We start from the raw sequence: 13807 nt of genomic DNA, 5'->3' as shown, positions 1-13807 counted from the left end.
CACAATCCATGACTATTAAATCACACAAGAGTATCAACAGCTCTCATTAGTGGAGTTTAACGAAACATTTTCATTTTAAGATGGTTAGCCCAACAAATAAAAAGATATGGACCTCACCAGCTGTTTGGGCACTGTGGGAGAGTGAGTTCAGCTCATCGCTCAAACAGAGTGTTTATTATTACAATCAACTTGGGGAAAAAAGGTTTATGCAGACTAAATTAACAAATTATTTTGTGTTAATCTGTTCAACATGTGGTATTCACCAATGCTGGAGTGCTCTTCCTGTCACTCAATGTGCATCAATTCTGATATAATATCATATATTTACTATAAACATTGGCAGATCTAAGTGGAAAAAGATTTGTATAAATATCTGATGTTTTAATAAAAAGTATGGAGATTTATTTAAAAAAAAAAGAAATCACTTGTTTCTGTCAACAGTATTTCTTTAAAAGACATGCTCATATTTTAAGTTTATGTCAAGTGTATAATATAGGCTTTATTTTATGTAGTATCATCTGAGCACAGGTTGTTTAAAGAGTAGTGAGCAAGTTCCAAATTAAAAAGTACACAGGGCAAAAATGCCATAAAAAGAGACAGGAAAAACCCTGATATTTAAAATGAGCATCAACAATCCCTTTTTAAATCTGACATCTAACATTCAATATATTTTATTACTTTTTATTCCAGGTCTATGGTGGACTTCTGTATTTAAATCTGCATTAACAGGCGAGTGATGTTGAATGTGTAGCTATAATATTGAAAGTTCAAAACACTGAAATCAACTTTAAAACATGAAGAAATTACTCTCAATCATTTCTGACATTGGTAGTGAGTGATAATGTATGTCATAACTTTGATCAAATAAAGTGAAAATCAACTGAAATAGTTGGCGATTTATGTCTAGTGATTCATTTTGGGACTTTAGGGCTTGTGTTAGTAATATTACATTTCTTGTGATCTGTTTTTAGGGTTAAGAAGCAGTGGAGAAGAGTGTTTTCCCCCTCCCCGGTGCACAGTGTTCTGGCTGGAGCTCTGCCATTGTTTGAAATTCCTGACGCGAGTGTCTGGCTGGAAGGGTAAGCATGGTGACTGGGTAAATCCTGCTCTCTCTAGCTCTGCTTTCCCATGACTGTCTATCCCCACTGAGACCATGCACTAGTTTTCCCACTGCCTCATGCAATACAGTACATGCAACATACTTCAAATGTAAATCTGCTTTAGTTTGAACAATAGTAGAGCCTAGTTGTTTAGAAATATGAACATAGCATATGAATAAATAGTGTGAAACATTACAGCATACAAAAACAAACATTAAAACTATTATAATTTTCCTGCTTTTTGGATCTAGAATCATCCAAAATGTTTAAGAAAATATTCTCTACACGAGACCTCTCATCTAAATTATTAATAATTATTACAAATCTATAAATACATATTTGTTGAAAGGACCAGTTGAGTTTGATTTCTTGACGTTTTTCAGCATTTAACTGTTCAGTCCATCCAGCATTATACAGTTAGACACTGAGGTAGCCACCAAGGATTAAAAATAATCCTTTAAATACAGGGTCCTGAAATATATTTTTTAAATGCAAAGGGCAAACAGGAAATTACGTAAACATTCACTCCACCCTCAAGGAAAGTACTAACACATGTGCTCCAGATTTGTAGCCCCATTGACCATGCAGCATTGTTTTCTTTGCACATTTACGGTGTTTATGTAGTCATATTCATATTTACTTCAATGCTAAAATTATCTTGGGTGCCTGAATAAAACAAATCATCTGCAAACATCATGTGTGACAATGTTTTTCACAGCAAACATTAAAGTATAAATGGGTTATGCAATTATATACCTGGGGGAAACAGCTCAACATAAATGGAGAAATGCATGCAAAGATTGAGTTTGGAAATTTCAGTAGCTTTTATTCATGTAAAGAGATTCATAGTGCTCACATTGTGGCAAATACTGCAAATGTATGTGAACATGTTAGAGGGAGGAAAAAATAATCTCATCCTGCGAGATTCTGTCCTCTTGAATTCAAATAAGATTTCTTTTTATTATTCAACTTTTCAAACACTCAACATTTGGCCCTGGTTTCTAACAGGAAACAATATGCAAATAAAAGCATCAGCCTGCAGATATTCAGGGCTCAAATTAAAAGACGTTTTCAGATTTAATAAAGAAATCAAAACAATAAATCCACCACCAAAGAGTGCAACAAACAAAACTAAAAGTTTATAAAGCAAGCAGAAAGAACATTTATTTGGAAACTTTATTTTGTTTTTGTACATTTCCACCATCAAAATTCCAAACTTACAATTCAAGCCCTGATTCTGAGTGTAAAAAACATTTGTGGATCCATTTCCAAAACAAAAAAGGTGTATCTTGCAACATACGTAGTTCATCATATTTAACTCTCTTTAATATAGCCTGTCCAACAGCTGCTTGGCCAACTTAAAAACTGTAGTGTTCAGTCACTCATTGTGGATTGTGCACTTTTTTTTTTAAACATAATGAATGTTTAGTGGTATATGCAGGTTGTTAGAAATCGCAATTAGCACCTTTACTTTGATTTTAACTTAAGGGTTAGCACTTTGCCCCAATAGTAACTAGGAAGCATCAATGGCAGATGTGCTTAGATGACAAGGTCGTTGTCGATGTCCTCTGAAAGCAGAAAACAGAAAAAAGTTAGCAAATAACATTAACAGAGCATAATAAAAATATGAACGGCATGGTCAAAAACTCACGCTCTTTGATTCCAAAGCAGTTGGCCCACTCCTCGAGAGCGATGTACTTGTCTTGGTCAGCATCGCAGTGCTCAAAGAAGCTGGTGGTGCAGTGCTCCATTGGGATGAGAGGAGCGCGCAGAGGAGCCAGCTCAGTGTGGGACAGGAAGCTGATATAACACAGAAACACATGCACATTTAAATGATTATTTCTTATTATTGTCATATTAGCTAAAAGGTAACAGTTTCTGTCACCGAAACAGCAGATATGCAGAGTATTGATACAAAACTAGCTGTGAAAATGAGTTAAACATACCCATCAACGGGGTGCTGGTCAAGCTGGCCAAACTGCCAGTGAACAGGGAAGATGTACATGTTGTAGTTCTTCTCGAAGTCCAGGGCCAGAAGGTCCAGAGAATGATCACCAGCCTGCAGCCTCTTCTCATTCTCATAAATCTTCTTTATCTACAAACACGGCATGAAGTTTGCAGGCATTTCAGAAGTTTTGCCATCTGGATTTGAATATATTGTTCAATTATACATACACTCCTTTTCTTTTTCCTTCCCTAAGATAAGGCTGCTATTGAACTTATCTTTAGTTCAAATTTTGTTTACATTGTTATGTAGAGGACAATGGAAAGTTCAGCAGGCCAAAAAAAGTATTTTGCAACCCATGCTCATTGGAAAAACGTGCTTGTGGCGGCATTCCTGCAAAATTACATTATGTGGCTTCTTGCATGTTTCACAATACTTCTAAAGTGAAATGTCCAGTGAGTGCCTGGATGAACATAAATCTGGCAAAGTTGTATTACATTAACATTGGTTATTGTATACATCGCAGTAGTTTAGAAACAAAATGTCTGGTGAGTTGTGCAAAAAGGTGCTGTGTTGTGTTTGAAAATAACATACCACCTACACAGACCTAACCGAGAATGTTAAAAATGCATTAACTAAGGCAACCATGCAATTTTAGCTTGCTTTTTGTCACGAATCCGGTCTATAAACTTCCATTCGCGCACCACCAGAGGTCACCCGCTCTCCACATGGACTCTCACACTACACAGACTGTTACACATCACCCTGGACTACATTTCCCATGCTCCATTGCACTAATCACAAGCTCACCTGAAACCAATCACACACAGCTGCTACCAATAACACACACTATATAAATCAGTCTCACACCACCATTCAACGCCAAGTATTGTCTGTGTTTATCACTCTCCAAGTGATAGCACTTTACGGAGCCATTTCCCTGTCTTAGTTTCTAGTTCCTAGTTCTAGTCTCGTTGTGTTTCCTGGTTTCTGATTCTTGCCCGCGTATCTTGGATTTACCTTTTGCCTTGCCGTTTCGGACTGTTTGCCCCTCGCCTGGATTATTGCTCTCGTTTTGCAGATTACCTCTCTTGTCAAGCCCTCTGGATAACGTTCACTGTCGTCTGACTCAAGCCCGTTTTGGATTGCTCTTTCGTTTTGCCTTGTCTGCTGTTGTTTGCCCCTGCCTGTGTTTTTTGACCATGTTTATTAATAAAAGCTTGCATATGGATCCGCACGCCTCTCGTCGGCTCCGTTACACTTTTACATGTCTTTGGGCTTTTTTTTTATCGTGATTTCACAGGACTGTACCGGGTGAGCTACAGAGCAAGTTTACTATGTTAGACAAGCCATACATATGAAGCTGGTTATGCAATGCAAACATCAAAATGTATTAGTGTACAAATAATAATAATCTGCACCTGTAATCATAATTTGTGTGAAAAGGAATAAAAGTTGTTGGCATTTTACTGCCTCTAGTGTTCATCTCAGCTGGAAACTGCAGTTAATTGTATGTTTTTAGAGTTTTGCAAAAATGTAGGTAGAGACACTTTTTTTTTTTCCAATGAGCCTACCTTGGTGAAAAAATAAATAAACTAAAATGTGTAATTTGACTTTTAGTAAGCTGAACTGGTATTGGAACAACTAATTTTGTGCTTAATGCTGCAAAGTAGTGCTGAGGTCCAATTAAAGATATACTGAAGTATTTTTGATTGTGCAAAAGTGGAACTATTGCAAGTATACTTCAGGTACACTTTAAATATCTTGCATTTAAAGACCGATATTATACAGAGATCATAAAATCCTTATTAATAGTGATATTAGAACACTTTTTAGGCATAATATTAAAGAAATGTGCATTGTGCAATAAAGAAATACTCCAAATAAAGTTTAATTATAATTTTATATCAGTGAGTCATAAGTGATATGTCAATAAATATGTTAATGAATTAGTAGTATACTTAGAAATAAATGTATTTTAAATTATTGCATAGGGGTTTTTTTTTTACTAGGGAATGCTGCCATTTTCAGAGGTTTTTCAGACTATAAAGAGCAAAACGTTGAACTGACCCTGAGTTTCTGCTTCTCGGTGAGCAGGTTATTTTCTTCATCGCGCTCATACAGGGTCACCAGCACGTTCTTCAGCCAGTCCCTCATGCGCAGGGGAAACTCATTCAGCTCATTGTCCAAGCAGGGGGCGATGTCTGAGGGAACATTCAAATATTAACACATTCGTTTTGAAATAAATAATAAACACAAATAGCATGCCTGTGGCACCTATCGTAGCATTATACTCTTGGAGTCTAAAGGGGGCCAAATTACAGCCCTCTGGCTAATATTAGTGTCATAGCTGTTAGGATCTAATTCGTTTATGCCATAAACACATTTTCTGAGACTCTGACTGAGACACCCTGCTTAGCGATGAGACTACACCACAACGGGAGCTCCATTTGAGCTTTTCATTCCCGACTCATCCCATCAGGCGTACAACGGCTGTGGATGAGGAAGATTTAGGGGGATTGGGTCTGCTTTGTGGAGCTGCACCGGCAAGCTCGTGCTCGTCCTGTGCTCAGTGTTTGAAGGGGGCAACGGGGATGCCTCAAAGCTACAAGCCATCAATCACTCCAAAGCACTCAATTCCACTTATGTTCATGGCTGAATTTGTGAGTGGTCTAGATTTTACTTTCAAAGTCTGCCTTGTTTTACTTCATTATGTGCTCACATTTGCAGGGTCCGATGTAGTCCAGGTGCAGCTTGTGGCCCTTCTTGGTGCCCTCCAGGGCGCATTTGGTGGCAAAGAAGTGGCAGGAGGACTCGTAGGTCTTGTTGTCAGTGCCACAGACCTGTGAAATAAAAGCCATAAATATGAGCAACATTAAATGCCATGGTTGTCAACTTGACAGGTTTGATTTCCCCACGGTATCATACTAATGTTTGCTGACCCAATGCATAAACCAACATTTCAATCAATCTGCTCAAATGGTGCACATGTGCTTCTAGGCATTGCTGTCACTACACATGTGGAGACATGAGACAGACATGAAATGAAGGAAATGACTAAAGACACGCACATGCTCAAAATCTCCGACTGGGGCGGGGCAGATCAGAGGGTCCTGGCACACACACATGGGCTGGTTGCTGTCATCAACCTCGCACACTTTGCCTTTCTTGCAGTGATGGTTTAGGCAGGGGTCTGTAAGGAGAAAGCATTAAAGACAAAAATTATTATTATTATAATTTTTTATAATTTCTAATATATATATTTAATATTTTTAATTTAAAATTCAAATGCATTTTTATTAATATTAATATTTTTCATATTGTTTCATATTATACTTTTATTTATGTTTTAATTTACCTTTGTTATTAATATATATTGTATTAACTTTTATTCATTTATTGGGCATATATTCAAACATGTTTATCTACAATGGATTTTAAATGTTTTTTTATTTAATTTTGTTATTAATTTATATTTTAAATTTTACTTTAATTTATTCCTTCAAAGGGCACATATTAAAAATATTTGTTCTCCAATATATTTTAATTAATTTTGTTATTAATTTATATTTTATTTTGTTTTGTTTAATTCCTTTTAAGGGCATTATATTCAAAAATGTTCTTCACCAATGGATTTACATTTCTTTCCCCTCGCCCTTCCTAGATATTTTGTGGTGGGCATGTGGCTGGAAGACTGGCACTGGAATCAGCTTAGTCCTGTATAGCCATAGTCTGTCTGAATGCATAATTACAGCTGTCTACTTTTGACTTAGCTGCAGCCTGTTATTACCCATAGTCTTGTGTACTTCTATATAATCTACACACGTTATCACAACTTCACTCGTGCACAGGGACAGATGACATGATGCAAACAGCAGATAAATCTCTGGAGAGGAAATAAATCTGTAACTTTGGTGAAAGAAACACAGCCTCAAAACAATGGCTAATAGTTTGAGGTGTGTGGAAATGACATTAAACTCACTCTCAGCAATAACATCCTCCACGACTTCAATGGCCTCATCAAACTCTCCGGTCTCCACCTGGACTGGGTTGGCTCCCACTTCCAGCTCCTGAATTATGAGACAGAAAAGTATTATGGGTATGGCCTGTACAACCAAGCCCAGTTTTAAACACCGCTTTCCTCTTTTATGTGAGGAAACATGACTGCACAGCCACAACAAGAGTTTTGCATTGTGTCCAACACAACTGGCATCTGTGTGCACATGTGGGGAAGCATGGAATTGTAATTAGTCCCTTTCAGATATATTTTCAAACTTTATGGATTTCAGTCCCCTGGGGGAATGTAACAGGAAGCTGCATATGTAAACACATCTGATCCCATAATGGGGGCGAGTTGTCTATTTTTGGCCAATGACTGGCTTGACAAGTCTTCTTCAAAATGCAGTTTGGCCATAAGCAAAGAGATTTTTAAAAGATTTAAATATTAATTTAACACAACATACCTCTTCAACAACTGGCTCCTCTTCAGTCTGTAAAATTACATTTATATGGACTTTAGTAAAAGTTTAGTAGTCACAAAGCAGCATTAAAAAGGGCATTAAAATGCTCTTTGGTTTTGAATTCAAATCTTGTTTTACTTTTTTAAGTAACATTTTTTAAGCAATTTTATTATATTATTATTAAATATAAAATTAGTAATATAAAATAAAATATAGAAAAATCGAATATATATATATATATAATTATTTATTTTGTTCCTTTTCAGATTTACTTACTGGAGCAGCCAGAGTATTGCCAGCGAGGCAAAACAGGAAGAAGATCCAAACCCTCATCTTGAGTTTCAGCCTAAGCAAAAATAAAAACTCACATCATCCTCTATATCTACAACACCAAAAACCGAAGGTAATCTGAAGGATTTACACTGCATCACATTATCATGTTAGTATTATGCATGTAATGTGTGTTGTGGAGTAGGAGAATCGTAGATATCAGAATCACACACATGCATGCTACTCGGGTCTCTATGTTCCTTTTATATAAGTCCACCAGTGGCTTGAGATCAATAGCACATCAGTTCAAGACCTCAGGCGCTGAACCACACGCGTTCGGGCCACCAGACCTGCTCTGTATGCTCTGCAACGAATAACTAACCTACAGAAGTCAGTCTCTCCAGACAGAAGCTGATTGAGATAAGAGCTCAGTCTGTCTTTGTTCTGCTGGCTCGACTGCTTTCCTCTCGCTCAAAGAGCATCTGGAAGACTGACTGATGTGATATGTTCTCCTTGAGAAATGACACTTTCCTGCGGGGAGATAGGGGCTGCTTGTCTGAAAGCACTCATTCTCTTGTCCATTTTCTCTGTATACCAAAGATCCCTCTTCCTTTCCCCTTATCTCTCTGTTTCATTATAAATATATTTTGTTTATGGCTGGAAAGTTCAAAGCAGCCATAGGTAGACCATCAGTGGGTGATTCTATCAACTTTTGCATTTTTGGTGCCAGACACTGTTGTTTCTCTATAAAAACACAAATGCACCAATGACACTGGCTACAAAACAACAGATAACCTGCCAGTTCTGAATATGAAAGGCACTTTCTTAATGTTATGTGACTGAGATGCTAATGTTGCATCAAAACTGTTATGACTGTGTTTGGTTATGAAAGTTATTGGACATTGGAAGCATCCATCAGCCAAGTTCTTGTTGTGAGTATGATGAAGATGCATCGCGACATATTTGGTGTTTGACTTTGTAAGCGATTAAAATCAAAGCTATGTCCCACCCCTCAAGCTGTGGTGGGCCGTTTGTGCATTAGTGGATAATGGGTGAGACTGCTGCATATTATCTGTGCATTTATAATTGGCCAAGTTGTAGAATTCCTATGGGAGTTAAGGGGTCTTCTTGAAACCACTGACCTGAATATAATTTGCCCTACCCAGCAACTGCTGAGATTCCCCTTGGCTTATTGGATGCACATTTTGGCTCTGATTGACCATATTTAGTGTTGCCAAATGTGGTTTTAGGTTTCAAATAATCTTCAAATATGTCATGGAGATCCATAGATCCTAAATTAGATTAGATTTTTGAGTAATATTGTTGGTAATTTCACTGAAGAGCTCTTGTTGTTGAGTTTGTGACGCATAATCTCTTGTATTCAGCACATAAAAACCATGTAAGCAGGTGTGTGAACCCTTCAATAGCCCTTCAATAGCCCTTCAATGTTTTCTTTGGCAAAGGAAAAGAAGATGGCTGAGGTCAGATGCCCCGCATCTCTAGACTTAAACGTGGAAAACTACAGAGACTCTGTCACACTCTTCAAATGCTGACGGCAGAAAAATAATCTTTTCGCTTTCCGTCAACAAAAAGCGTCCTATTTTAACCGGCCGAGGCTGTGTGAGTCATAGGACGAAGGAAATTACCTGACATCATTAATTTGGAGGTGTGCTCTATTAATTTCACTAGACGTCTTGGTACGTCTATGTAAGTCATTTGTTGGCTGAAGTATAAGTCCATTACTCTGGTGGAGTCACTTTAGAGCAAAACAACTTATTTTATTTGGAAGGTCACATTCAAAATCAAACATGCCTGAACTGTAGCAAAGTCAGTGGTATAAAGGAACCCTTTTCAACCCAGTATTTAATTTAGAGTTTAGTTAGTTAAGCAGGCTGTGAGGCATAAACCGGGAGGAAAACAGCAGCTCAGTACTATGCGTTTTTTTTCAAAGAGTCATTTTCCAGAAGCTCTGCAGACGGAGTTTTCTCCCTCTCTCCGGAGCGACAAAACAGGTGGTTCAATCTCTACATAAACAAATTAATTGCAAAACTTTATCCACAACATTTGACTTGCTGCCAATGCATCTCTTGCAAATTTAAATACTACACACTATATGGCATATGATTTCTCTAACAAACATACCTTTGCTGTGCTTACTCTAATATCATCCCAGGTAGCCTATTTAACACAAACAGAATATCATCATCAGTGCCCAGTGCTGGGATAGAGAGTTTGGCGTGGTGGGCATGCTTGATTTATGGAGCAGGAAGCCACTTGGCATGAGCACTAAACCTCTGCATGAGCCACCTGTCCATTACGGCACAATTACTTGCTTGCATCTGTGTGACATTTAGTGCTAAGCAGAAAAACAGACTCCTTCTTACTGAAAGCTCCCTTGAAACAAACAGTGAACCTGCCAGCACTGCAGTCACATCTGAGTTAGCGTGACAAAAAGTGGGGTTTCAAAACGAATCTGCGTTGACATGCTAATGCTGAAATGTGCCAAATCAACACGTTTTAGTCCCGAGGTTTTGTTTCACAGGAAATGAAAACTCATCTCTGTGGAACCCGATCTTATTTCGTAGTAATGAGGAATCGCTATTACAAAGCTAAACCTTGTGCCAAAAAACAAGGTGGGAGGGAAGAGGAAATTTCATCCTCTGCTGAAAAGGAGTACATGCAGGGACCTCCGAGGAAGACAAAAGACAGTCAAAAGAGAGTGACTGAGCAAAAAAAGATCCATGTAACCCGAGTTAACAATCACCTGACCTTTTTAAGTCGCCCGCCCTTCCCCCCGACACTGTTTGTAAGTTAAACCGCTCTGTTATTACTTCGTAGCTCTCTCCTTTATCCAGTGCAAAGAGCAACTGTCTGTGAGAAAGGAAATGAATTCCATCCTATAAATATAAGCGTATCACCTTGAAAAGACCTTATCTGTGGCTGAGAAAATATGACTTATTCATTTATATTCCTATCTGATCCTCAAGGTGAGCGCAAGCCACAAACCACCGAGTTAAAAGTTGTTTCTACAACTTCAATTTTTGATTCACTAATCCGTATGTGTTGTAAATATAAGTCTGATTTGTAGGGGTTTCAATCCCTTTGCACACAGAATTGATGAAAAAAACACATTTAACCTTTTTTATTTCACCCAAAGGCACATAAAACCTTTCTAAGTTTCAATAAAATGTTTGTTTATGCCATCTCTCTCTCTCTCTTGTGAAAATCTTTTTGGCAAACCACAGGAAAAATATTATCAATGCTGTACCACACATTTGTCATAAAATCTTGTAAGATATCATACCATATGCAGTTGGTATGGTAAATTTAGCAATAAAGTTTTATAAATAAAAAAAAAAGATAGAAAGGATTTTCAAACTCTTATCTTTATTTAACAATATGGGCCCTGCCAGCAGCTGTAGGCTGACAGTTCACACGATTCTTGTTTGTCTACAGCGGCGACATCTGCCTCAGTTCGACATGTTCTCAAACAGCTGGTGAAAAATCGCCATGGAAACGCGCATTCCTTTTGATGGGAGTAATTGGAAGGGGAGGGGCCTATCGGGCCGACTCTCTCTCCCCTCCCCCTCCATCCCTGACTCTGTGTTCACCCCTCCTGCTGCATATGTGGCACACAATACCTCAATATTGTGCTGCTTTGAGCCATAGACTACACAGTATAGGTTCAAACATTAGCCTGGTAAATAATCTGTTTGCATTCATTTTACAAAAAATTTCATCATTAATAAATAAGCAACACTCAAAGTTTATATAAAACAACAGACACCTGCTTCCAGTGGAAGTTTCAGAGTAAGGTCAGTGCTTTCAGTAAATCTGTGTATCATTACATGCACATGGGAACGTGATCTTTAAAACCTTGTAATCTTTTTAGCACGCAAGTATAGAACAGAAACAAAAATCAAGCTACTATTAGTAAGAACCGTTTTGGGGATGGTTTAAAAAAGTATTAGTAAATCAACACATGACTGTGAGACTTTATTCGTTTTCCTTATTAAGGATGTAAGAATGAGAAGAGTACACAAATGAACGATCTTACCTTCTGTCCGTCTAACAGAGAAGCCAGAGGAGATGTCAGCTGGTGAAAGGGTCTGAAACTATCTAACAGCAACACAAGTTCACACAGAAGACATTTGCTGTGGGCAGGTCCGGTCAACCCCCCTCCCTTCACTCGGTTAGGGTGGGACGTCCCACAGTTAACTCTGTGTATCCAACTCACGTGGACCTTTATACTCAATGTATACTCTCCACCACAAACTTTTAACTAAGTTCATGTTTGAACTTTACTGTAGGCATGTGAATATTATCTTTATAATCTCATAGTGTTAAACATTACTTGGTCTAATAGGAAAACTAACTGGTCTATATCATAGCATTTTATTGCTAAAAAGACTAAAACAATAGTTTTAGTAAATTTAAGTGCTTCCAAATGGAGCGAACATAAGATAGCACAACAGGCCAGATCATAATTTGTGCCCGATCTACAAAAACTCTTCCTTCCAGCTAAGTATTATTGAATTAAGCTTCATGTCAGAGCATGTAGGTCAGTGTTGAAGCAAGGAAAGACTGAATAACAAAGAAAACTGCTTTGGGTTTGTCTGCTCAGATGTGCCTTTTATTCTTTTGTTAAAACGAAAAATCCCCGAAACGTATCATTGCTTTCATTAGACTACGTTTAAAACAAGTATTCAAAACTATTGATAAAAATGTCCTTATTTCCTTACAAATGCACCAATTAAAAAAATAAAAATAAAACGCCACAACATTTAAAATACACATAAAATCCACCAATATAATTTGAACCAGTATACTGTACATAAGGCTATTGTAACAACATTCGTAGGTCGGGAAGAAGGAGGCGGGAACCGACGAACATTTAATCAAAACTTTAATAATAAAATAAACACAAAACAGCGCGACAGCCCCTCGCGGACGACTGTTGCGCACAAACAGAACCAAAACACAAAATAAAGTCCAGGCCTGGTCCTCTCTCCTCCAACACTGTCGTCACTCCTCCTTTTATCCTTCCGGAGCTCCTCCGTAGGACTCGAGACCGGTGAGTGGGGCAGGTGTCGTGCATTAGCATGTACTCCACCGGCCTCGCTCCGTTCCCACGGCTCTCGGCCCCGCCCCTCTCATCACAGCTATGTAAAACTGTATTTGTCTTATGTGATCGAAAGATAACATTTATTAATTATTTTATAAATCTGTTGCTTCTTTGACACAATATTTGATGCATGATTCCTATGTGTTATTATACGCTATATGTGCTTTTTTTCATCTTTGTTTCATCAAAGAGAAAGCAAAAAGACCTGGGGCCAGTTGCATAAACATAGCCACTATTTTAAGACTGGGTCTTAAGAACTGGTTTCACCAACTAGCTGTAGACAAGGGGCAATTGGACATACTTCTGAGATTTAAATTAAACCAATATACCTTTTTGTAACTGAATTAAAAAAGTTAAAGGGATAGTTCACCCAAAAATGAAAATGTGATGTTTATGTGCTTACCCCCAGGGCATCCAAGATGTAGGTGACTTTGTTTCTTCAGTAGAACACAAACGAAGATTTTTAACTCAAACCGTTGCAGTCTGTCAGTCATATAATGTAAGTGGATGGGAATCACGGCCTGTCTCTCAAATGGACCATTGACACTCTATCTACAATCTCAATTAGGCGTGTCAATAGTCCATTTGAGAGAGAGGTGGCGGTAATGCACTTATAATGATGGCAGTAATGCAACACTATGAATGCCAACTGCTGTAAAACTCCAACGAAGAAGAAGAAGAATGCACTTATAAGTCTGCGATCCGCCGTAAAGCAAGAAGAAGAAGAAGACGCTTCAGGCGCCAGCTGTTGAGAACGCGCTCAGGACAGTTCAGACATTGCGGTGAAAATCAAAGGTAAAACATGATATAAATACTGTTCAGTTTCTTGCACAGACCGATCGTTTCGTGTCTTTACACATCAGTGTATCGTCACGAGCCGCAGGGTTTAATTTGGTTTTGTTTGTGT

At 38.0% G+C, this 13807-nt stretch overlaps 1 protein-coding gene across 1 annotated transcript; it reads right to left on the bottom strand.

Annotated features, from left to right (window-relative positions):
• Window positions 1–2262: 2262 nt before the first annotated feature.
• Window positions 2263–11929, bottom strand: LOC107662010 (SPARC-like). The gene is made up of 10 exons (XM_016451853.1): window positions 11833–11929; window positions 7782–7851; window positions 7509–7535; window positions 7028–7115; window positions 6117–6238; window positions 5768–5888; window positions 5116–5249; window positions 3047–3195; window positions 2752–2900; window positions 2263–2668 (listed from the first exon to the last, which is right to left on the bottom strand). The coding sequence occupies exons 2-10, from the start codon at window positions 7836–7838 to the stop codon at window positions 2640–2642; spliced, it is 876 nt and encodes a 291-aa protein (XP_016307339.1). The 5' UTR covers window positions 7839–7851; window positions 11833–11929; the 3' UTR covers window positions 2263–2639.
• Window positions 11930–13807: the final 1878 nt, after the last annotated feature.

This window comes from Sinocyclocheilus anshuiensis, unplaced genomic scaffold, assembly GCF_001515605.1.
Source record: "Sinocyclocheilus anshuiensis isolate Anshui unplaced genomic scaffold, SAMN03320099.WGS_v1.1 scaffold535, whole genome shotgun sequence".
In the NCBI taxonomy this organism is placed as follows: Eukaryota; Metazoa; Chordata; class Actinopteri; order Cypriniformes; family Cyprinidae; genus Sinocyclocheilus; species Sinocyclocheilus anshuiensis.
The sequence above is the reverse complement of the archived record's forward strand: the minus strand, read 5'-3'. Positions and strand labels throughout refer to the sequence as shown.

Excerpts from the sequence above, each read along its gene's own strand:
- LOC107662010 (XM_016451853.1), bottom strand. The coding sequence starts at position 7,838 with ATGAGGGTTTGGATCTTCTTCCTGTTTTGCCTCGCTGGCAATACTCTG. Across the intron at positions 7,116-7,508 it reads AGGAGCCAGTTGTTGAAGAG|GAGCTGGAAGTGGGAGCCAA; the intron begins GTATGTTGTGTT and ends CTCATAATTCAG. Across the intron at positions 5,250-5,767 it reads CTACATCGGACCCTGCAAAT|ACATCGCCCCCTGCTTGGAC; the intron begins GTGAGCACATAA and ends ATGTTCCCTCAG.